At 34.6% G+C, this 22,895-nt stretch overlaps 1 protein-coding gene across 1 annotated transcript in view; it reads right to left on the reverse strand.

The window, feature by feature from the left end:
• Nucleotides 1–4,915: 4,915 nt before the first annotated feature.
• The window catches only part of CHM (CHM Rab escort protein), a 69,552-nt gene continuing 51,572 nt past the window's right edge, over nt 4,916–22,895 (reverse strand). Inside the window, exons 10-15 of the mRNA XM_063346802.1 lie at nt 22,257–22,361; nt 21,313–21,376; nt 20,269–20,365; nt 15,750–15,842; nt 12,225–12,391; nt 4,916–7,021 (exon numbers count right to left, since the gene is read on the reverse strand). Of these exons, the coding sequence (XP_063202872.1) occupies nt 6,815–7,021; nt 12,225–12,391; nt 15,750–15,842; nt 20,269–20,365; nt 21,313–21,376; nt 22,257–22,361 (733 nt within the window). The 3' untranslated portion in view covers nt 4,916–6,814. The remainder of the gene's footprint in view (nt 7,022–12,224; nt 12,392–15,749; nt 15,843–20,268; nt 20,366–21,312; nt 21,377–22,256; nt 22,362–22,895) is intronic.

Here is a 22,895-nt window from a genome sequence, read left to right on the forward strand (position 1 = left end):
TTCACTGGATAATTTATTCACAACATAGGACTCAACCATGACTTGAAGTGACTTTTACACTACTGAAAAGTTCCTAGAGCAGAGAAATGTTTTGTTACATTGGTCTGACAGCTGTTCTCTCATCGTGATTAAATGGCTTTCCTTTGGGTGAGCTCCAGAACTATGCTTGGGGTTGAAACAGAACAGATTCAGAATTCCACACTGGCCGCTACAAAGTTTCTTATGTCCTCAAAGTCTGAAACATAGCACAGGAGGGTTTGGATCTGTGATTTTTTTTTTTTTTTTTTTTTTTTTTTTTAATGAGAGAAGACTCCCATAAGCTATCCTTTTCCAGACTCAAGTTTCTATTATTATGTCAGCCAGTAATAAAAACAACTTATTCCTCATTCTAGACATCAACTCAGGTACAGAATACCAGATTACCAACAAAGACCACACTGGTTTTATGGCTTGTGAAGTAGGCCTTGTGGTGTCAATGAACTGTAGTCTAGCACGACATTATCCAGATGTTTTATCATTGTGCTAGTATGACCTACTAACCTAACAGCTTCAGGATCAAGACAACAACCACTTCCAACAGAGAAGCATTTCTTAATCCAGCTCCATGCTTAGAGCAAAAGAAAAGGAATGAGATGAAGCTACCACTACTCAACTAGAGAATAAGCTTCCTGAAGCTGATGCAGCAAAAAAGCAGCTATAAAAGCTGAAGCCACATTTGTTACCCAGCAGTGGTGAGTGCTATCACACAGTAGCACCTCAGAAGAGAAGCCTCCTCTGTTTGAGAGGACAGACAGAGTATCCATACCCTTCGGAATGCCCCACTTACTGAACTCTTAACCATACAGAATAGAGGAACAGTACTAAAGCCTTCTCAGAGACCCAAATATATTATGAATTACAGGGTGGCACTTCAGAAAGAAGTACGAGATCTAGAAAATGTGTAGCTAAAAATGTGGATGCTCTGAGAATTCCTAAAAATCAGCATTATCTGTATTAACAGCACAACCTGCCTGCACCATGCCTCTCATGCTAATCAGAAGATTACAGACTGTCACTAAGAAAGTATTTTACTTCTACTTGATGCCTTAATCTTTTTGAGTAAAAAAAATCTGAAAGGTAATAGGTAAAACTAAAGTAAGACAAAGAAATATACTACTGAATTCAATATACTGGCCAGTTGTAAAACTTGCACCACTCTCAAAGAAGCTTCTCCCCAGGATTGAGAAGGCACCTACATAAAACTGCCACTTGAGCAGCATTATATACACTGGAAGTCAACCATTGTCTGTGCAACCACTGTTTACTCAAATACATCTGGGGCTTAATATACACTCAGGTTGATACCTTCCATCTTTTTTGTCAAAGTATGCAAGTAGTATAAAATATATTGTCTGTTAGAATTGTGACAGGAAGAGTATTTTCTATTAAAGGCTCCTCTGATCAGAACTCCCATGCAGTCAACAACTGCATCTTCCTGAGTCTTCACTGTCAACTTTCTAAATCTCAAATGTCATTCAGATTTACAATGTTCCTGCCTGGCTCTCCATCCAGATTTTGAAGAACCAGTCACTCTTATAAACAGGAACTGGCAGCCTGTAAATAAACATAATGGTGGAATTGCTAATAAGCTCTATTTCCACCAAAAGTAATTTTCTTGCTAGATATGAGGCTGACGACATCAATTCCACATGGCTGACCATTTCCTACTACTTACCTCTACAGCTGAAAGTATCCTTCTCTGGTTACTTTTTATCACATTTAAAAAGTTATTCTTGAAATCATACACACCTAAGTTAAGATCTCCCTCTGATTATTGAAGCAATCTTACTATTAAATTGGGTTGCAATAAATGAACATTTTATATCAATGTTCCAAAGTTCCAGCGTCACAACTACTACATCTTACCAAAGATACTTTGCATTACTACTTACCCAAGGAATGCAAGCAACTGCCCTGCCACAACTCTCCCGCATATTTTTGACAGTTTTGGTATAATAGCAGGTAATTCTAACTTTTGGACATTCTATAGTGGCTGATTTCTGCAAAAGTTCAAATGATAAACTTTCGTGAGTTAATAATTTTGTCATAAGATATACACACATACACACTAAGCTAATTAATACTATTTGAAAAAAAATCTGTTAAGAATTGTATACACACACACATATACAAATCAATTAAGTTTCATTATGTGATCTCAGTAACTTGCTCCCTTAATTGGAAAATTAGCAACTGTATTAATTGCAGTCACAGAATCCTAAGAAAAAATAAAAAAGGGCATCAACAGCAGGTAATCCACCAGAATCTGCATGGCTTATCGATAATTAATGGGTGAAGAGAACATTCATTATGGCAGAAAAGCTAAGAGAGATCTTCATAACCATTTAGGGTGGTTCTGATACCAGAATTTTTACTTTTTAAGGGGATGACTTGGAACTTCTCTTTTCCTTAAGTGAGCGTTTTTTGTTTTTCAAGGGAAGCTGCTTTATGGTTACCGCTGAATGAAATCTAATTTCCATGTCAGGCAAATTGATATAAACTCTCATAAAGAAAGAATTAGTAGATATGAACAAGCATAATATTGGGGAAGAGTTAACAAGGTTTTCATAGAGAAAAGCAGCGTCTCACAAATCTACAACAATTTTTGAGGAGTCAAATTTGATGGATACGGAATATCCAGATTATAGTGATGCTAACCTTCCCTGAAACTTCTGACAAGGCTCTTCAAAGACTCTTAAAAAACACCAAACCTAACCATGAGAGGTAAAAGGATGCTACTATTGACTGACAGCTAGCAAAGTAGAAATCATCTCAAACGTGCTGCTGAATAATTTCGTAAATCATGTTACAAAAAGCAGTGATAAAATTTGTTACTGATATAAAATTGTCAGGTAAGTAAAAACCTAAAATGTACTGCAGAGGATTATATGAAAGATCTACAGCAGTAACTGACTGAGCAACAGAATACACAATAAAGACTGGATAAACATATCCACAGATAAACAAAAAATAATACTCTTATTTGTATTGCCAAGGCCTCACTCAGTGCATGTGCCAGGTATTGCTCCATTTTTATGTTATTCCATTCTTGATTAATTGTTGTCATTCAAAAACGCACATACATAATTTTTTCCCTAGAGTCCATAAACCATTAGAAATTGTGTAGAAATCGCGCATAGCAGAAGGGGAAATAAGTGCAAGACCCCCTTGATCTCGGAGCATGCAGGTTCTGACAAACAGCCCCCATTTTATCCTCCCACTACAACAACCCTGCTTTAGTTGTTTCCATCTGTCTGTCTCTCCTGTCTTCTTTCCACCACCCGAGGAAAGTACGTAGTTCACATGTTTTACCATTCCTAACCTGGAAAAACGTTGAGGAAATTGATTTTATTCTTTCAACAGTTTAGATTATGGATTGTAAGTGACCTAGTCTTTTATCGTGTGAAAACAGTATTTTAATGCTTCTGACTTGTTGTTAAACAATACATTACTAGCAAATTGTTCTTGAAATTAGGCTGTTGTAACTCACACTGCTAGTGTAAAGTTTTTGGAGGGGAGAGAGAGGAGCCTAAAACACAGTCAGAGCTGCAGCATAAGGAGCCATGCAATCTCCTGAATACAGAAAGTGAAATTGATACTAGCTACATAAAGAGAATGTTAGAGGAACTCTGACAAGATTTGGAAGTGTATGCAAAATATAAAATACAATACAAAAGACAAGCCCCCTGAAAGTTCCCCAAGTCCTCTTCAGTGTAACGGCACAAAGCATGTGCTCCATCCCATTTCCACACCCGAGCTGACAGTGTCTGGACGTTTCTGAATCAGCAAGTCCAACATGAAGTTATTTTTTTTCAGGGGTCAATTTTCCCATTGATGCAAGGAGGATTTACACATGCAAGTCCCATTAACATTAATAGGACTTACCTACATAAATCCCCCTGCGATGATAGGAGAAAAGACCCCATAGTCTGCAAGGATCTAAGTTCTAATGATTACCTGTCAAATGGCCCTAAGCATCATCATCACCAGAAAAAGCAGACGTAGCAGCTTCATGGCTGAAAATACTTGCAAAGGAACAGTAACTAACTGCAGTCATATAGATAAGGCAATACAACGGCAGAAGGGAAAATGGCATAAAATTGACTGTTTGAATATTGAGGGTTAATTCAATTAACCAAGTTAAAAAGAAAGTACTCATTAAAAAAGGAATTCAAACATATCAAAGCACTCCTTAGAAAAAAAAAAAGGTGTGAATATTGTATGAGCTCCAAGGTGCTTGAAGGATAATACAGCTACTTGTTTAAAAATTCAATTAACCTTATCTTTCTTTAACTTGATTTATTAATAATCCTACAGATAAATTGCCAGTTTTTAAAAAGTCATGTTATCTTTTGAATACATCCTGTATGACAAGCGTTAAAAACTACTTCAAATAAGCCTAACGCTCACTTTGTATGCTTAAATCATTTAAAGCAAGAACAAAATCCAGTTCAGTGCATGATTTCTGTAAAATACAAAGATCAACAGTCTTATCTACTGCTTTTGCAAGTGAGCTATTGGGTACCCAAGTACCATAGGAAAAACATTTTATGTTTCCATTCACCATACAAATGAGACATGAAAACAGTTTTTGAGCAATCAATGTAGTGTAAAGTCATAGCCTACAACTTGTAGATTATTCCCCCTTACCTAAAATCAAATTTACAGTATTTCCAAATCTGCTTCACATGAACACGATGCACAAAGATGCTACTTTATATAAACTCGCTAACTTATATAAACATACTGTCATACACGTAAACTTCAATCTTATTATAGGTGTCAACATGATGAAAGTAGACAACAGAGTTATCAGGAAATCTCAGCTAACAAATGAACTGCTTTTCTTGTGTAATTGAAAGAAAACACAGAAAAATGCACTTGCAAGCAAACCTTTAATTTTCACCAAATGATTTCCTTGTAAACATAGAAGATGAAAAATTCAACCGTGATCCCTATTATTGAAAGACAACCAGGGACTAGGTCCTCCACTTAGTTCTTTTTACAGATCTGTAGATGTTAAATACAATTACCACATACTCATGCTTTCCAATACACATAAAAATTACAGCTAAATGAAGAGGCAGTCTGCTTATTACTATATATAACTAACTGCTCAATCACAAGCATCCAAGGATAACTGTTGTTAAACATTGGAAACATTTCAACTACACATTTTTCTGCGGACTTTGCGATTATGCACACAATGGTACCTATCCAATAAACAAAGAATGTAAACACCAACAAACCAGTTTTTGAAATGCAAATTGGACAATGTATTATAATGCAAGACAAAGTGAAGTTAACCATATCAATTATGCTGTAAAAAAATAAATAACTTAACCTTTATGGCATGAAGCCATTTCAAAGGCAGGCACGTGCACTGTGAAACTGTACAAAAGCCTGGATGTGTCCAATTCAGGCAGTGCTGAATATTCATTATTTAATGGCAATTTTTATTTACGTACAGTATTTAAGCACTGCTAGAACTATATCTAAGTTCATGTAGAATTTTAAATCCCAACTCATCAAAATTCACTGATCTCTATATTTAGATATACTACTGATCTATTTGGTGTACATTTTATATAAATACTAAGTATTTTTCATCATCTGAACATCTGATTTCAAGCACTGTTCAGAAGTGCAATTTTATCACGGTCATAAGAGGCTTCTCATTTTATAATTTTTCATACAAACTAGGCTTATAAATACTTCAATAATTCTTATAGTATAAACGCTTTATGATTTATCATTACAAAATGCATAATTTACAGCTATCACACTAATTTTAATCCTATTAATGGGGAGCAATACAAACCTTTGGAATTATCAGTTGAACCTTCTCCCCACCTCAAAAAACCTCAATTAATGATCATCTAAACATCTCAGACACCATAGTTCAAAAAAATCAACTACTGCCTTATTAAAGGCCCAAACACTGCAACAAATCCAAGGAACCTAACAAGAGGTATGCTCCATTTACGATTTTAAATTCTGTTGGGAAACCTAGCATTAAATTTAAATTGTGCTATTTTACTGACTACAGTAAATTAAGTCACTAGCAAAAATGTATGATCTATTAGATCTTATTAAAAATATTGAATGTGAAATAGTTTCATGTGAGGAACATCTATTGGATTATATTTGTTTCTGAATTACGGTATCAGTTTCAAAACCATACAAGAAATTTTTCATTACACAATTAAAGATGGCATTTATTACATATTGTAAAGCCACGCCAGAACTGTCACTATTACTGCCTTTAAGTTCCATTCATAAAACCACTTTGAAGGACAGACTGTGAAGCTCACCTTCAACTGTTTAATTAGCACAGATCCAATGGGTTTTAGCAGAACTCTGACACGTTGTATCAGAAGATCATCTTCTGAGGGGTAAGCAAACTTGCACATTTTTTCTTTTGATTAGCTTCAACTTGTTGCCTGTTTAAAAGATGGAGGATTCCTTCCAAGATGTAAAACAAAACCAAACTCTCTCAACAAATCATGAATCCTATTTCAGCATTTTAAATTCAAATGCTTTGTTCTATGTCTTTTGTTTAGCTACAAACACCGCTGGATCTCATGGGCCTGTAACTATTTAGAAAAGTCTCAGCTATCAATGAAACTATTTGACAAAGATTATTCAAGCTAAGGAAAGTAAGGCAATGGCAAACAATACAGCTATGGGTTATTTAAACCTCTTTTTCTTACCCTTCCTCCCTTACATTTTAGTTTGGGTCAACCTCCTCTTCTACTAAGAGAACAGTGCTAATTCATTTCTCTTTATCTTCTTTCTGAACAGCAGTACTACCTCTGCTACTGCTTTCCTCACTTGAGGATTCAGGTTTTGCCTCTGGTGAATTACTGAGTCCAGTCTCTTCTGGTGCAATCTCATCTTCATCATAAATAATATCTTCTGGATTTGGTGGTGGTGGGCAAAATTCCTCTGCAGGAAACATTTCTTGGAAAATAGCCTCAGCCTATTCAGAAAAAAAAGCATAAAATAAACTTTACTCTGAAACGTAATACCTTGCAGCAATATTTTCAGAAATTTAAGATTAACCTCTGTTCTTTCAAATCAATAGTGATTTAATACTTTGACAGTTTGTAAACACATGGGAAATCCATTCCTTCTGGAAGTCCTCAGAAAAGAAAAAGCACTCTATCCTTTTACATTGTTCTAATAGGAAAGTCACAGCATAGGGTTCTTTAAAAAATGCTGGTCATTCTACATTGTATTGAGAACAACAAAGCTGATTTTTGCAAGCAAAATAACCTTTTCCACTATAAAAATACCCCTAGCTGCAGTCAAATGCAAATCATGGGAAAGATCTTGCCTCTCTCCCAGGAGAAGAATCCATTTCACATGACAAGCAAAGCCAGGAAACTGTTAATGTGTACAATCAACATTGTATCTATAGGGGATTCCTTCTTAAATTTAAAAACTATGAAATATTTTCCATTTCTGTTTTTTCTCACAGCTCAACTGAGAACTATTCTCATCCAATGGAATATTAGCATTGAAAATATATGCGTATCGTATATGATACATTTACATTTTTTCTATAATTTCAATGTATTATGTGCATATACTTAGGTGCACAAATCGTGCCTTTCTGAAAAGAACTGTATAAGCAACTTTTATTTACATAAAAAGACAGTTACTCTTAAGATCCAGCTCAAGGATTTAATTTACAATACCACTTGGTCTTCATGCCATCAAGGTTTAAAAATTAAGTACACACAAAAAGTCAAGTTTTTTGACCACTGCAGAAATTCTTGATAACATCAGTATGTTACTACAACATACAGAATACAACTACAAAGTCTGGGAGAAAAAGAACCAAAATACCACAATCTTAGAATTCTTGAGAACCAGACAAACATACAAAAACAAAGGAGGCCAAAAACCCTTTAAAAAACACTCGAATGCAAGGTTAACTAGTGTTAAATAGTTCTACATGTTCTTGTGCAAATAACCGACTTCGCATTTCCATAAAGGTCGTCTTTTCCAAGTCCTTAAGCTTCTAAGGCAAATGGAGACAACTGATGCAGATCACACTTATGCTTTGGATTTCTAAAAAGGCAAAGGAATATTGCCTCTGAATTTTGGCTAGATTTCGTCTATCTAGTAAACTATGCCCTAAAGACAACTGTGATGAGAGCTCCCACATAGGCAAGAACGCATTTAATCTTTATAGTCATACTGCTACCAGACACTGCACTGAAAAAGCTGACAGTAGGGTCAGTTAATGCCAACTGCAAAGGCTGATTACATGATGTGGATTCCTGGACAAGAGGGAATTGTTTTCAGATTAATACATCATTGAGCATGTACCAAACAGCTTTCCGTGATAAACTTCACTGCCCACCAGCAGTGGATTTGTATCACCAGCACGTGGCTACAGGACTCCATTATTAACTGCTTAAATGACCCTGTCTGCTCTTAGTTCAATTTAATTTTTCATTCTGCTTCCTAAATTTCACTCTTCCGTATCCATTTAAAACCGTTTCAAACCATTTATATTAGTATATGAAAAAAATATATAAAAAAATCTGTTCTCTACTTCAAAACCATGGTTTTGTAACTTAAAAACCTTGCCTAGTAAGGAGGGCAAGGATGTACAAATATCCTACAAAAAGTTTACAAAACAAAGTTTTTGAAGGTAAGAGAAAGACTTTTTATTTCAAGTCTGCACTCATCCTTGAAAATCCAGAAATATTTCAACTACTATTATATATAATAGAATATTAAAGTGTCACATTTTGCACTAAATAAATGATGAACTAGAGCAGACAAACATTTCCTATGCAGTTCTCAACAATTATTCAGTCTCCAATTAGTTAGTGAATATCCACTCCAAAAATGGTCACATAATTATAAGGTTGAACATGAAAAGAAAATCTCAGTATGTTACATAGCACATCATGACATTGATTATAATTGAAAAATTTAACGGTATAGAGTGCTTTCAGGTCTACCAATATTTTAAGTTAACCTTATCCAGCTGAAGTCATGCAGAATAACCAATAATAATTTAAGAGCTCCTTCATTGTAACACTTTGATACTTAAACTAATTCAGTTAGTAAATAGTTCCTTCAATATTTAGTAGTTAAGTGTACCAGATTTCACGTGTGTACATTTGAATAAGCATTAAGACATAGGCATGTAAAGCACTTGCATAGATATTCTAATGTAATAATTGTTATACTGCTTGAAGTTGAATCCAACTGTGTTTTGTTACTGTTTTACTGTATCCCAACTACCCACCTTGATGGCATGCAGGCAAGCTGTATGGGCTTTTAAAGCAACTTTTACAGAGAACACTACCGTACCAACTGTAGTTTGAAACATGACACACTGGAATAACTCTGATAACCTTCCAGATAAAGAAAAAAAGGTGAGCAAGTTAAAGGGCAAATATTGGCACGACAATTTCAGTGCTTCCTCCTACACATATGAAGATTCCTCAGAAATCCGAAATACTTCAGGGAACATGCTACTTTAGAACATGATAATTCATGCCAGGTTTTAGCAGCGAAAAAACAGAAAACTGGAAGCCAGATGCTTTACTTGTTCCAGACATACAGAATTTGAAGGAATCATAAATGGCACTTTACATCTTATTTAGCCTATCCTCAGGGCAAGTAAATGCAGACATCAATATTAATTCAATATTATACTAGGAATTTAACACTAAACTAAAATAAAACAAGAATGACGTAAGTTGTATATTGAGCTGTAGATGGATGACTGGCTGTAAAGTTTGTGGTGTCGCCTTCTAAATAATGTATCATCAATACAACCAAACAGCATGACACATAGAAGTCAGTAATACTAGTGGTAATGAAAACATAAATCATGGGAAGTATCATTAAAACAGTTAACACAGAACTGATTAAAGAAATTAGGTTCAATTTTCCAAGCTATCTCCTTATACACACAGCGTTTGGGATTTTTTTTTTGTTTTTAAAGTGTTCAGATGCACGAGTTTGTAGATTTCCATCCCATTGCTAGAAGATGAAAGTGATCTGGGGATAGAAGGCACACCAACTTACATGTACTTCCCTCCTCCTCTTGTCTAGAAGGTACCCGCATGCAGGATGGGAAGGGTGTATTCTAATTGCAAGTTCTGCTGTATCTTCAGCCTATTCTTCACTTTGCTCTCTTATAAGCTCCTTACTTTTTATTTCTCCATTAATGACTTTTAATTATAAACATGTTTACACTAAAATGTTTTTCACTCTCACTAGTGACCATTTGTTTCAAAATTTGAAACAGGTTCAAGAAAACGTAGCTTCTGTCTTCTCTTTCTGAAAGGCAGTGTTTTAGGCTCTAGATTGTTTCTCCTCTACTTGTTTACCATCTATCTCACCGATCGTCAACAGATTTAACACAAAGGCTAACTACAGCACCTAGATGTTTAAGCACATCTTGATCTCTAATACCATTAGTCATTAGTATAAAAAAGACCTCTTAAGGTAAGACAAAGCTGAATGCTAGAAAAGGTGGCCATCAGAATTAGAAATAGTCTGGTTTTTAAGTGTACTTAAACAGTTTTAAATTGCACTGTTTTAAATAAGTTCAAAAAAATCTCATTTAGAAAAGAGTTCATTTACAATTTAAAACTGCTACCATAATAATTGTCTTTCGTTATTTTTTGTCTTTACAATTCTTTATCCTCTTGGGAGGCAAATTATTGCCTTGTAAAGCAAAATGAAGGGTACTATTAGCCCTTAATTATACTGTTCTGACCCTACAGTTCAGACTATGTCAGCCTTTCCACTTTAAAATCTTATTTTTAAGAGGTTTATGACTTAGTCATAAAAATATCCTGCAACTGCTTAGAAGATGGCACACACATTCTCTGAACGTGGCCGTTAAAAAAACAGATTTAAAAATGACTAGCACCAGTTAATCCTACAAAGATACAAAAGTGTTCTCACGTTAAGCCCCGAAAGCACCCTGACACCCCAGTGACTGCTGTGGTAGAGTTGCCTAGGAATTTATACCTTCCCTAGCAAGGGGGATCTCTGAATGGAAAAGCAAAGGAGAAGCATTCCTGTAGTCGTCTTTTGTTCAACAAGCCATAATCTACATATTCGCTTGACCTTGTTGTCTTCTGCTCACTAGTAGTGGGGAAGGCATGATGAGAGCTATGACATGAAGTTCTTTGTGCATTTCCGTACCTACCCTTGAAGATCTGGTGTCCCTGCATATTCTGCCTATTGCCAACACAGAAGGTGGCTATTTCACAGCATTCCCATCTACCTAGTTTTGTTTAGGGAGCTTTCACTCTTCACCTCCAATTTCAAAGCACTAGCAGTTTGTCTTAAATTGAGCACAGGTATGTCATGCCTACTACTAGGCAAGCTGCAAGCAGTTCTCACTTCAGGATTCTAGTTAGCAGGAACTAGATATGTAGACACCCAAATACTGAGAACTAAAAATCAGATCTGAGTGTGATTTTGTGCCAAATACTATCTCAAGGTCACAAATAGAATTACATTGCCCTCAATTCCTTCAGAGACACAATTACTCCGTAATTTTTTAGTATAGTGATACTAAGGCAAAGAGAAGGTAAACCGAGACAGGTAGCTTCATGTACCAGATTAGTAACACGCCAGGTTTTTTTCCATAATAGGTTCTAGGTTTGTGACTATATCCTGCAGGTATTAAGCTACTTTGATGATCCTTCCAACCTGAATTGTAAATAGGCTTTTCTGACCTTTGATTTGTACTGCTTCTCTCCTATTGTAACTCCTCTTTAACCTTACAGGTGAAAGACTACGTATTTTGGGGAGTTACCCTCTATATTTCTGAATGATTTGTCAGTTTTTCCTTTCCACAGTATTAGAGCAAGTAACCATTCTGCCAAGATCATCTTCAGGTACTGCTGGCTTGTAGGTTCCCTTTACCTGTTCAGATTAACTACCTGCTACTCCTAATGTTACTATATCAACTGACCTTTTCTTGAGTTTCTCCCATTCTCGATCCCACTGACACTCACTTTGCTCATTAAGACTTCTGTATGTCTAGCTGTGAAGCTCTGTATCTGCATTAGTACTAATTAACTAGCATAAAGCAGAATAACTACCAGAGTAGATCAAGTAGACTGCATTGGACTTCCCTGGGTCTTTAAAATTAAAGTTCTGCCACAGAAAAAACTGATCTGCCCAACCTGTTTGACAGCACAGTCATTTCCTAAAGCAGAGTCTGGTCCAGAACAGACATAAACATTTGAGGGTAAGCCATCATATGAATTTTTGTCGATTCCTGAAGAATCTCTCATGTTGAAGTAGACTGCCCAGAGGACTCTAGGTTTTTCCAGTTCTTCATTTTCAGTCTCTGTAAAAGACAAAAGAAAGTGTTTCCAGTAATGAATGTTCATGTGTAATAAGGGAAATACGTAATCTAGCATACTAAAAGTCAATTTATTAACATGCAATTACTGTAATAAAGGTTTTTTTTTCTTTAAAAAGACAATTAATTTTACTTTCCTTTATTTTCTGAGGTAGCCTTTCATTGTACTTTTCCTTTACAATAGGTACGTAATCTCTAATTATTCTGTACACAGTATGCCACATAAGAACCACTTATCACCTGAAAGCATACTACCACGATAAACTCCATGAGCATACGACGGTCTGAACAAGTCCTTCACGGGCTGTGCCAACTTGAAGCTATTGCATTCCACATTAAAAGATATTTTTGATGTATACTTCTTTCTCCCCTCATTTAATAGTTTATTTTTTATGGGAACTGTTCTCATAACAGATCTTTGTGTACTTTAAGGTTGAACATTTTCAAGTCAATCTAAGGAGACTAACTCATGCTCTCGGCTTAAATAAAAAAAAATTTAAAGAAAAACTCACAAAGAATAACACCTCCCTCCCCAAATTAACTGCCTACAAAGAACGACCAAAACTCTCTATTTGAGATGTGTGATATGCAGTGTGTAGAATCTCTGAAGTGCAGAAATACTGCTAAATGAAAATAAATGATCAATTTATACTTATCTACACTTACTGAGGACTTGTACTGTGCTACAATACTCATTACAAATACAAAATGATCATAAACTATGTCTTGCTTGTTCATCATCTGTACCTTCTTGTAGTTACTTTGCACATTCATGTAACCTCTCCTGGCACAGGCAGAAAACTTCTGGGAAGATGAAGGTCACTTTTTAACAGAGCAGAATGCAATGGAGGAATACACAACATAGATTCTTGGCTTAATAGATACTATTTGTTTGGCATATTTGCTGTCCCCTTTTTGGTATTTTACCTCCTCTAAAATAAATGAAGCTTGTAAAAGACCTTGTGAGATTTACTTCCTTCTGAGGAAGAAACTTCTAGATAACAATGGCATTCAAAACAGTATTTTAAAGCAGTTGAATTAGAAAAAAAAGAGATAAATCTATGCTACTCCTTCACTATCTTTTTGTAACTGTCAAATACTTTAAAAAAAAAAAAAAAGGTGCTAACCATACTGAACAGTTTGAAATATAAATTAAATTCATCAGCCTGTGAAAGTCTGAGCCTTAATACAGGGCAAGATGCTCTTTAATATATTTAAAAGTTCACATTGCTCATAAAAGTTACTTCTTCCTCATTTAGGCAGGAAAATGAATGGAGTCCTCTTCTCCAGGTGACTTTGCCTCTTTGACCTGCCATGGCCCAGTGCTCACTTTATCTGGTGATTCATTTTCAATAACTCCAACAGTATTTGTTCTGACATTTTAATTAAAATACGACCACTACCTCATCCTGATGATAAAAAGGCCTATGTGTCAGTGAAAACTAGCTTTTCAGTGCCTCAGTGCACCTGAGGACCCCTATGATCACAGAGTTTCTACAGAAGAATTTCAGTCAGGTTCTAAACAATATATCATTTCAAAACTGGATCACTTTAAACATTAAGATTAATGCTAACCCCTCCAAATGATTAGAAGACACTAAAATGCAAGTTAATCTTTTCTTCATCAATTGAGTCTTTGAAACACACGGCACTGTCTTGAAAATTTAAGATACATACTTAATATTAGAAGTTAGAAATTAGCAGGCGTTAAATTAACAAATATCAACACAAGAAGTGTTTGCAGCTCTCCAATCTAATAAAGTTTTCTTTACAAAACCTAGTTGTATTGTACATGTTTGCTCTGTAAATGCTACTTTAGAAAAATATTTGTAAATATTTTGTAAAATACTACAAAACTAATAAAAAAAATTACATCTTTGGGAAATCAAAATAATTGCCCTTCCTGTAAGCAAAAAAAGAAGGAAAATGCATATTATTTCATACTATACTTCCTATTAAAAACACTTTGTTGTCTAACAAAAACAATTAAGATATTTGCTTTTTTCATTAAAAGGTAGAGGAAAAAAACCGTAAAAACACAAAAGAACACAGAAAAACGAACGTGTGAAAAGCTGAACTCAACCCTTCATGAAACACTGTTCTTGGTTACAGAGTCCTGAGAGGAAAAAGAAAGATTGACTACATAAAAGACAGGAGAAAATTCATGAGGTTAAGAATGCAGCATAACAGCAAATACTATAAGCAAACCAATTATAAATATTATAAAATACATTCACACCTTACTAACTTGCGTAAATATGAACATAAACACTTCCACTGACAGCTAAGAACTGTTTCCTGATCGGAGAGCTACGATTTACTGTATTTACGTATGAGCACGCTCTATTTAAAAATGCTTTGCCAGTGTTAGAACACAGCAACATCTTCTATGTACGCACTAATTGTTCTATGAGCATCTACCAAAAATATGACTAAATTCAAGATCTTAGGATCAAATTTCAAAGATTTCTGTGGAACCTCCTCGAAGTATCTCAGGGACAATTTCTTTCTAGGCAACAACTTCTTTGTCAACAGCTACTTTCTTCTGGGACTGTGAAAAGGTCCATCTCAAGGTCAAAGTTCATCAAAGTAGTGGGCAAGGTTTCCTTGAATTTAGGGCAAAACATTTTGTTACTGGAAGTGACTGGAAATCTATCTTCCTGATAACACTGCAGTGCGTAACAACTGTATGCTTCCACTGCTTAAAGGAAAAACGAGAGAATTTCAACTAAAAACAGCAAACAAGGAAGTGCCTGAAGATGACAACAGAAGAATGAGCAACAGTGTTAGAATAAGAGAAAGCAAAAGAAAACTAAGGAGCTTATAACACTGAGCACATTTGGCACCTGGAGGAGAAAAGCAGATCACTAACTTTTGGGGGTTTGAGATCTTTTGCTAGGGATACCCAAGTGATAGAATTCACTAAAAACAGGATAGTATAAAAAAACAGATTCACAAATACTTCATTTCGTTAATGCACCTTTGAAAGACATGCTGATGAGCGAATATGTTTCCATGAAAAAAAATGTGTGAAAAATTAAAAAGGTCCTAGACACTTCTAGCCATGGTCCTTGTACACTGAGGCTAACCCACAGCTGAAAGAGACTTGGAACATTAGATCATGAAATAGAGAAAACCTGACATCTGTCTAATCAATCTCACTCTCAGAATAGCTTCCTTTACTTTGAAATGCTGATATCTAAGTAGCAGCTCACCATATGTTGACTCTGATGACAGATTCAGATGTTCAGTAACAGATACTTGAGTTACAAGGGCAAATTATATTTTTGCAAAATAAATACTTCATTTAATACTTCTTAATACTTCACTTATCTATTTTTACCTTTTTCTGTATTTAGATTGAATAACTTCTGTACAACAGGCTCTAAATCTTCCCTAGCAGTTTTAGTTGATGGACAGGTTAAATGGACTAAATCTGTTAAAAGAGAACACAAGCTAATTACAATCACCAATACACAGATATATAATTTACAGTTTTTAAAAGGCACAGCGGGCTTCTAGAAATCACTGCTCTCCATATAATTTACTTCCTTTAACCCAGAGAAATACTGTATTATGGAAATACAGTGTACATACTCCACACAAAAATTTTCTTAATATATCTCATAATTATCTCTCTCTTCCATATACGTTAGTAAGATGGAAGTATAATTTAACATCAGCAGTGCGGCTAGAGAGAGTGTAATTCTATTAAAAGGTGTCTATTGATACCAGGAAAAGCAACAGCAAGAACCTGGAAAATACACTGTATTTGCCATTAATGACCTCTAGAAACCCCAAGAACATTCTTATCAGTGTTGACAGTCCAATAGTGCAACAACATACTAAACCCACAAATATCATCAACACTCTCTTTTAAGAGCTAAATTAGGACTGAATGGGAATTTGGCAATTTGGCTACTGGCAGTTTAAGTGTGGTTGTACAGGAGTAAGTAGGAAGCTGTCTTTCTCCACTGAAGTAAAAAATTTTAGCAAGACTTCAATTTTTTTTTTATTGTACCAAACAGTAAATAGGAGATGAAGTGAATAAATGTGTGTTTTAAGTTACAGCTCAAGTGGACTGGCAGTTAACTATTTCTCTCCAGCCATAAGGAGAATGAAGAATACTGGGAACACTGTCATGTTTTGAAAAAACTAGAGAGAATATCAAGAGAACTGTTCTGTGATGTAAGTTATGACATATGCAATCCCTTGGTACAACATAACAAAAAAGCTCTACAACATTTTATTCATCCACCTTCTTACAGGATGAGAGAAACAACAGTTTTGTGTTTGGGTAAGGGTAAGTATGGTGGGCCAGTAAGGATTTATAATAACCTGCAAAACTGACTTCAAGTTCTTGATTTCAAGAGGTGCTCTGTACACATGAGAAACAAATCACGGAGTACAGCAAACCCCTATGGAAAAAGACGACATAAAAAGATTCCAGACCACAAGGAGACATTTGTGGAACTGTATAATTAATCAAAATTTACCTTATAGCATGGGCATATGAATTAAATCCAATTCTGTATTTGTGAAAATTCACAATTTTGCTTGAATAATGCAGATTTAATATTTAGATTTCTTGCTCATGTAGTTGTTTTCATGAAAATAAAGTTGCTAAACAGAGCCCTCATGGAACACACTATTCTTTTATTTGTTCTGTTCTGCAAACTAGTGAATTTGCTGACTCCTTAGAAAGGATAATTACTCTTCACCTCTTTTCTGTTCCATTGGCCTCTGTTCAGACACAGAGCCAGCTACTCTGCTGCTTTATCTCACCTGATTTTATATCCATTCATTCAGATATTTAAAAGCCTCATCTTAAAGCTTTTTATAAAACCACCACTCATTTGCTACTGAACAGCTGCCTGGAAACTTATCAGCAGAGAATTATCATGAAGAAGCTTAACGTTTCTTTGTACAAAGTTTAAGCTGATTCATTTTTTCTTCATTACTGCACATTTTTGACCAATTTAATGGCAATGTATGGCTACAGCATTATTTTAAATCCATATGACATTCTTTTGCACTCTGAAGGCTGGCTATATTTGTGTCATTATTTACAAGGACTTTATACATATCTTGAATAACTTCCTGGCCTCAGTCATGCCACAGAAAGTTTGACACTAACTCCAGGTGGACCAGGAATTTAACTCTTCATGATCCTCCTCTTTCAGACTGCACACAAACAGATTATATTCAAACATTATTTTTTTATTTAACCAAACCCAAACCTTTTGTCTAAAAGAAATATGTACTAAAAAAAGTAAACGAAAACAGGTGGTGATAATGAAAGTCTCCCTGTAACCTTATGTAAATGTTTACAATCCCAAACATTGTAAAACAATCTATTCTTTCCTCAAAAAAACACCAGGTCTAAATCAGTGAAGTTCACATCATTTACTTTCTATAAAATCTTTTTTATTATCTTTAAGGTTATGGCTATGAGTCACAGTCATCAGTATATATTTTGATTATATTTGATTTACTCGGGTATAACTGCATTAGTTACAGTGGTTGCCAACATTTGTCTTCAAGTAATTCTTCTAGCAAGAAGAACGATGAGTTTAGTTCATGATTTCATCATTACAGTCTCAATTTTTAGGGCAAGTGAAGGAGTTTGGTTCCACTCAACTGGCAATACAGATTACGTGCCTGTCATTTATACAGTGTGATCAAAGAGTAGATGTATTTGTATACTTATCTTAAATAATTGTTTGAAGGAGAAATCAGTCAGGTTAAAACACATTTACAGATAATGATGTAAAAGTTTAAAAAAATTATGAAATATGTCCCATAACTAGAACTCAGCTGTACCTAAAATACAACTATATTATTTCAACATATACAGACAAATTTCATTAAGGAATGTAGTACTTTGTCTTCTGAAAACAAAAGAATTTATGGAGAAAAGTAAATAACAGAAACCTTAATTTTTCAGCACCACAGAAAGTCTCATATCTACTTGATTTATATCCACTTGAACATCAATCCTTCTTTTGATTCACTTCCTGCTATATATTTTGTGAACCCTTAAGTAAAGTAAATCAGCTATTTAAAGGCTAAATATTAACAATATGCTTTACAGTTCTTAATTACCGATTTTTAATTTTTTGAATTATTTAAGTAGGAATTATAACTTTGAATGACTTAATCATTTAGTTCACTCTTCTTTCACATGCAAAGACCTGAGTTCAAGCTGAGGTAACAGTAAAATAAACTGGCTATTATTACATTTTTTGTTAAAAAGCATTAGGTCAAGTAACCTCTAATTCTATTTATCTTCCATAGAGCATCCCAAACTGGTAATCTTTTTACCATAATTCAGAAAAAGAATTTGGAAAGAAAAATACGTAACCAATAAGAACATTTTGTTGCTCATCTGTTCACATAAAATACCGACGACAGTCACAAAGCTCTGTACATAGAAAACTGCTCATGGAAATACTTCTAGAAAGGCGATCTCTCAGATACTTTGAGAATTAAAGAATCTAATGCAGTAGGCAACAATAACAAAGTTCTTAAAAGAATTTCTATAACTTTTCTTCAAATAGATCTTGATGCACTCCTTTCCTCCAAATCTCATTATGGGACATAATCCTAACTCCACCAAAACTTTCAGAAAATAAATAGCCCCCAAACATAGTGTACTTCAGGTACTTCAACTTAATAGTTCAGCTAAGGTACTCCTTTTCAAAAAACAAGGTAACGACAAGCTACCAGTCAAGATTCACTTGCTTTTGAATCTTTTTAAAACCTGATGATGGAAAAATTTATTATTGTATAAGTGAAAATAAGTCCATCGATCTACCTATTAATTGCTCAGTATATGCTAACGAGTTAAAAAAAGCAGAAACAGACAAGAACAGATGCTCAAAAATATTCTGCTATAAATCTTGAAATATAACTTGATGCTTGTACTGAAAGCCTATCCTTATAAAAACAAAAATTTGTCGCATTTTTTATGGGGCCACAGAATCCTATAGCATAAAGATTCTCTTAATTCTAAAGGTAACCTGAAAGGAAAAAAAAAAACCCAAATACATGCATCTATATTAACTAAGACCCCACACCTTTTTGCTTACTTTTTTTTCATAAATTATTTGAGAAAATACTTTGGGTGGGTTTTCGCCCCTTAATTACAGGGGTAAGATAAATTCTTGGCAGAAAATTTTACAGAGAAAACATTTCTAAGTTAAAAAAAAAAAATTAATATTTTGACTTGAAGACTGCACAATCTTAGCTAGTTACAGTGGACAAGAACAGTCTACTAGAGCTCTCCACTAACCTTATCTGCCAGTTTGTTTTCAGTTGTCTTAATAATCTTGCAGAATAAACAAAATGTGGAATTATAATCCTTTTTTAATGTAAAAAAGTAATATTACATCAGCCAGAATAAAAAGCTCTTTGCGGTGCTAATTTTTAATTGCTGTGCAGCAAATAGAATATTGTCCCAGTACTAACAAGACTACAACTATCAAGCTTATTAGCCACATAAGCTTTAAAAGGAACATTTGACATTTGATTTGTTTGGAAATAAAGAACAATATACCATGAGAATCACAGTAAGATTTTAAATAATTATCGCATATAAATTTAGAAGAATTTGAATGCAACAAGAATCTTGTGGTATGACTCATAAGTCATATGAAACAGCACAGAACTGCTATACAATGAAAACAACGGACTGTTTCACTCATCTGCTGGTAACAATGACCCAGTACACCTTATTTTCTCAGGTAATAACCTCGTCATTGCACAGCAGAGGAGGGATACATACGTATTATAAATTTTATTTCAGAGTTGATAGAGACAATGGGAAAAATATCGTTAAGATTACATATACTCGTACTTACAAGTGTCCTTCATGCATGTCATGGTTGAGGAACACAACTCAATGACGCAAACTGCTGGTTTTCCTAGATCCATTGGAGGCACCGTCAAAATGGAAACCTATCAAGCAGAAAGAACCACTTACGTTAAAGCAGAGTAACGTGGAGGATGAGGCAACCAACACAATTCTGCGTAAAGGTGAAAAATAACGGCAGGCATTTATACAGTTTTGTTTTCTGGTTTATTAGTAACAATTTGTAGAATCGATTCTGCAGAGTTTAGGCATTCAAGAATTTCTACCAAAGTCAGTAAGGCCACCTTTGTTAGGAACGTCTGCAGCAGCGGAACAGAAAGAAAACCTCACATCATGATCCTTTCCAAAAAGATGACAGTTTAGAAACTCTGCTGGCAAGAGACTGCAAAATGTTTTTTGAACACTGGGGCGAGCACTGTTAGGTGAGAAAGAGTGGAGTGCTTTCATGCAGGATGCTAGTAGCAAGACTTAGGAAGAACACACTTCTCTGTCATATACGTTCTTTTGTAGGTCCTATTTAACCTGTAAGAATACAGGAAGCATACAGAACAAACACTTAACACAGATTAATATCCTTTAAAATTAAGGTCTGCAAAGACGGACGGAACAGAAACATTAAAAGAAGGATCTGAAAGTGTACAGTAAGAACTTCAAATAGTAAAAGTGAACGTTAAAAAAATCAAAATAGCTTTGAACAAAGTTTAGACAAGATAAAGAATTAACAGTTAACAGAATACTAAGGGAAACAGTTTATTAAAAAGCAAGCAAAATCAACTACCCTAAATACAGCAGCTTAGAAACTCTGTTAATTAATACAGTGCCAACCACCAAACAGGGAAACCCACATCATTGACAAAAAACCTAAATGTTCTAATAGTTTTATACAGACTAATGAATTAAAGAATAATCAGTAGAGAGAACTGTCTAAAAAGCTGGATTCAAGCAGAAACAAAAGCATGAATTAATTCCTACCAAGAGCTAAATATCAATACATACAATTAATAGAGAGATGTGATACAAAATTGATGTATACCTGCTGCTCTGAATCTGTGTTTAGTACAGATTGATCTGTAATAAGCACTGCTCTGGAGATCTGCCTACAATTAAAAAAACAGTTACAGCATTTCACAAAAATGAAATATGAAAATAGAAATAGAAATGAAATAGAAAATGGCAATTCGGATTCAGAGTTTTAGCAACAGCAATCTAAACATAATACTGTGGGAAGGCTGTTTAAACATATAATCTTTATTTAATATGCCTGTTGGATATTTTGCCTGTTGCTGAAGCAGGACCACACCTGGAACATTAATGTAGTACTTTCAATGACCAAACCAGATGATGAATAAATAAGCCAGTGCCATTATATAAAACAGCTTGAATATTTTTCAGATTTTTTTTTAAAAAATCTTTTGTTTATTTGATGAAGATTAGTAGCATCATGTTACAGAACTTTTTGTGTTCCAAACAGCATAGGACACTTCGGATTAAGGGGAAATACACTAGGATTATTTCCGCACTACAGCTACTGCTACAGTTTTGCTAATATCTCATCTGCAGTATTTTGAAGGCAAAGGCAGTAATATGCCATGTTTTTGGCAAGAACAACGAAAACCAGAGAAAACAATGACTTTTAATACTTTTCTAATCCTGAACATGTTTAAAGGGCGAACGCTGATAGGCACCTTCACCTTCCAAACACTTTTTAACAAATGCGAAATCCCTAATGCACTTAGAACTATTGGATTTTTTTCATAAGGAAAAATGGGAATATAATTTACAGGAAAATTTAAGAAAACCTAAACACAGAAAGTACAGCATGCCCTCAAGTATACAGAAGAAAGAAAAACTATGCACAGAACTAAGCTGTGCTGCCAAGATAAAGCAGGAGACGATAATCTCTTAAAATGAACTCATAGGATATTTTATACACTATAGTTTAAAGAGATTTACTATGCTTACTGTTTTAATACATACCTGTAGGACACATTTGTGCATACGCTCTCTGAAAGGTAACTATCTTCCACAATAAAATAGTCAGCACTTATTCTTTGTCCAAAATGATCCACAATCGCTTTGCAACTGTTAAAAAGTTCAAACCAAAATAAGATATTTAGATTTAAGGTAACAAAGGATGTGTAAATTTTTGAAATCGAGTTATATAGAACATCACTTATATCTTTCACATAAGTTAGCTACCCATTTCTTTAATGTGAGAACCCCTAAAACAACTCAACTGAAATTGATAACTAAATCCTAGACTTACACGTTCTACCTGTTTGATTTTTTTTTAACACAATGCCATTCTAGATAATGATATCAGAACTTTTATCAAATTTGTTGCTTTATAAGGAAAATGAAATATAAGCTAGTAACACTGGCATGTGATTGCAGGTGAAAAAAGCATAGGTTTCTTACCTCATGATACACGGAAAAGTAATACTGCGAATGATTTTGTAGGTGTTACCCCTATCATGGTGGGATTTCCCCCCCCAGTCAGCTGCCTTACCAAAGACACGTTTATTTTGCCAATCATATTTGACAAATTACATGGCAAATTAACTTAAGAGACGTAACGAAAAATCCCCAAGAAATATGTGCATCAGACAAGAACTT

Source organism: Chroicocephalus ridibundus, chromosome 9 (assembly GCF_963924245.1).
Source record: "Chroicocephalus ridibundus chromosome 9, bChrRid1.1, whole genome shotgun sequence".
Taxonomy (NCBI): domain Eukaryota; kingdom Metazoa; phylum Chordata; class Aves; order Charadriiformes; family Laridae; genus Chroicocephalus; species Chroicocephalus ridibundus.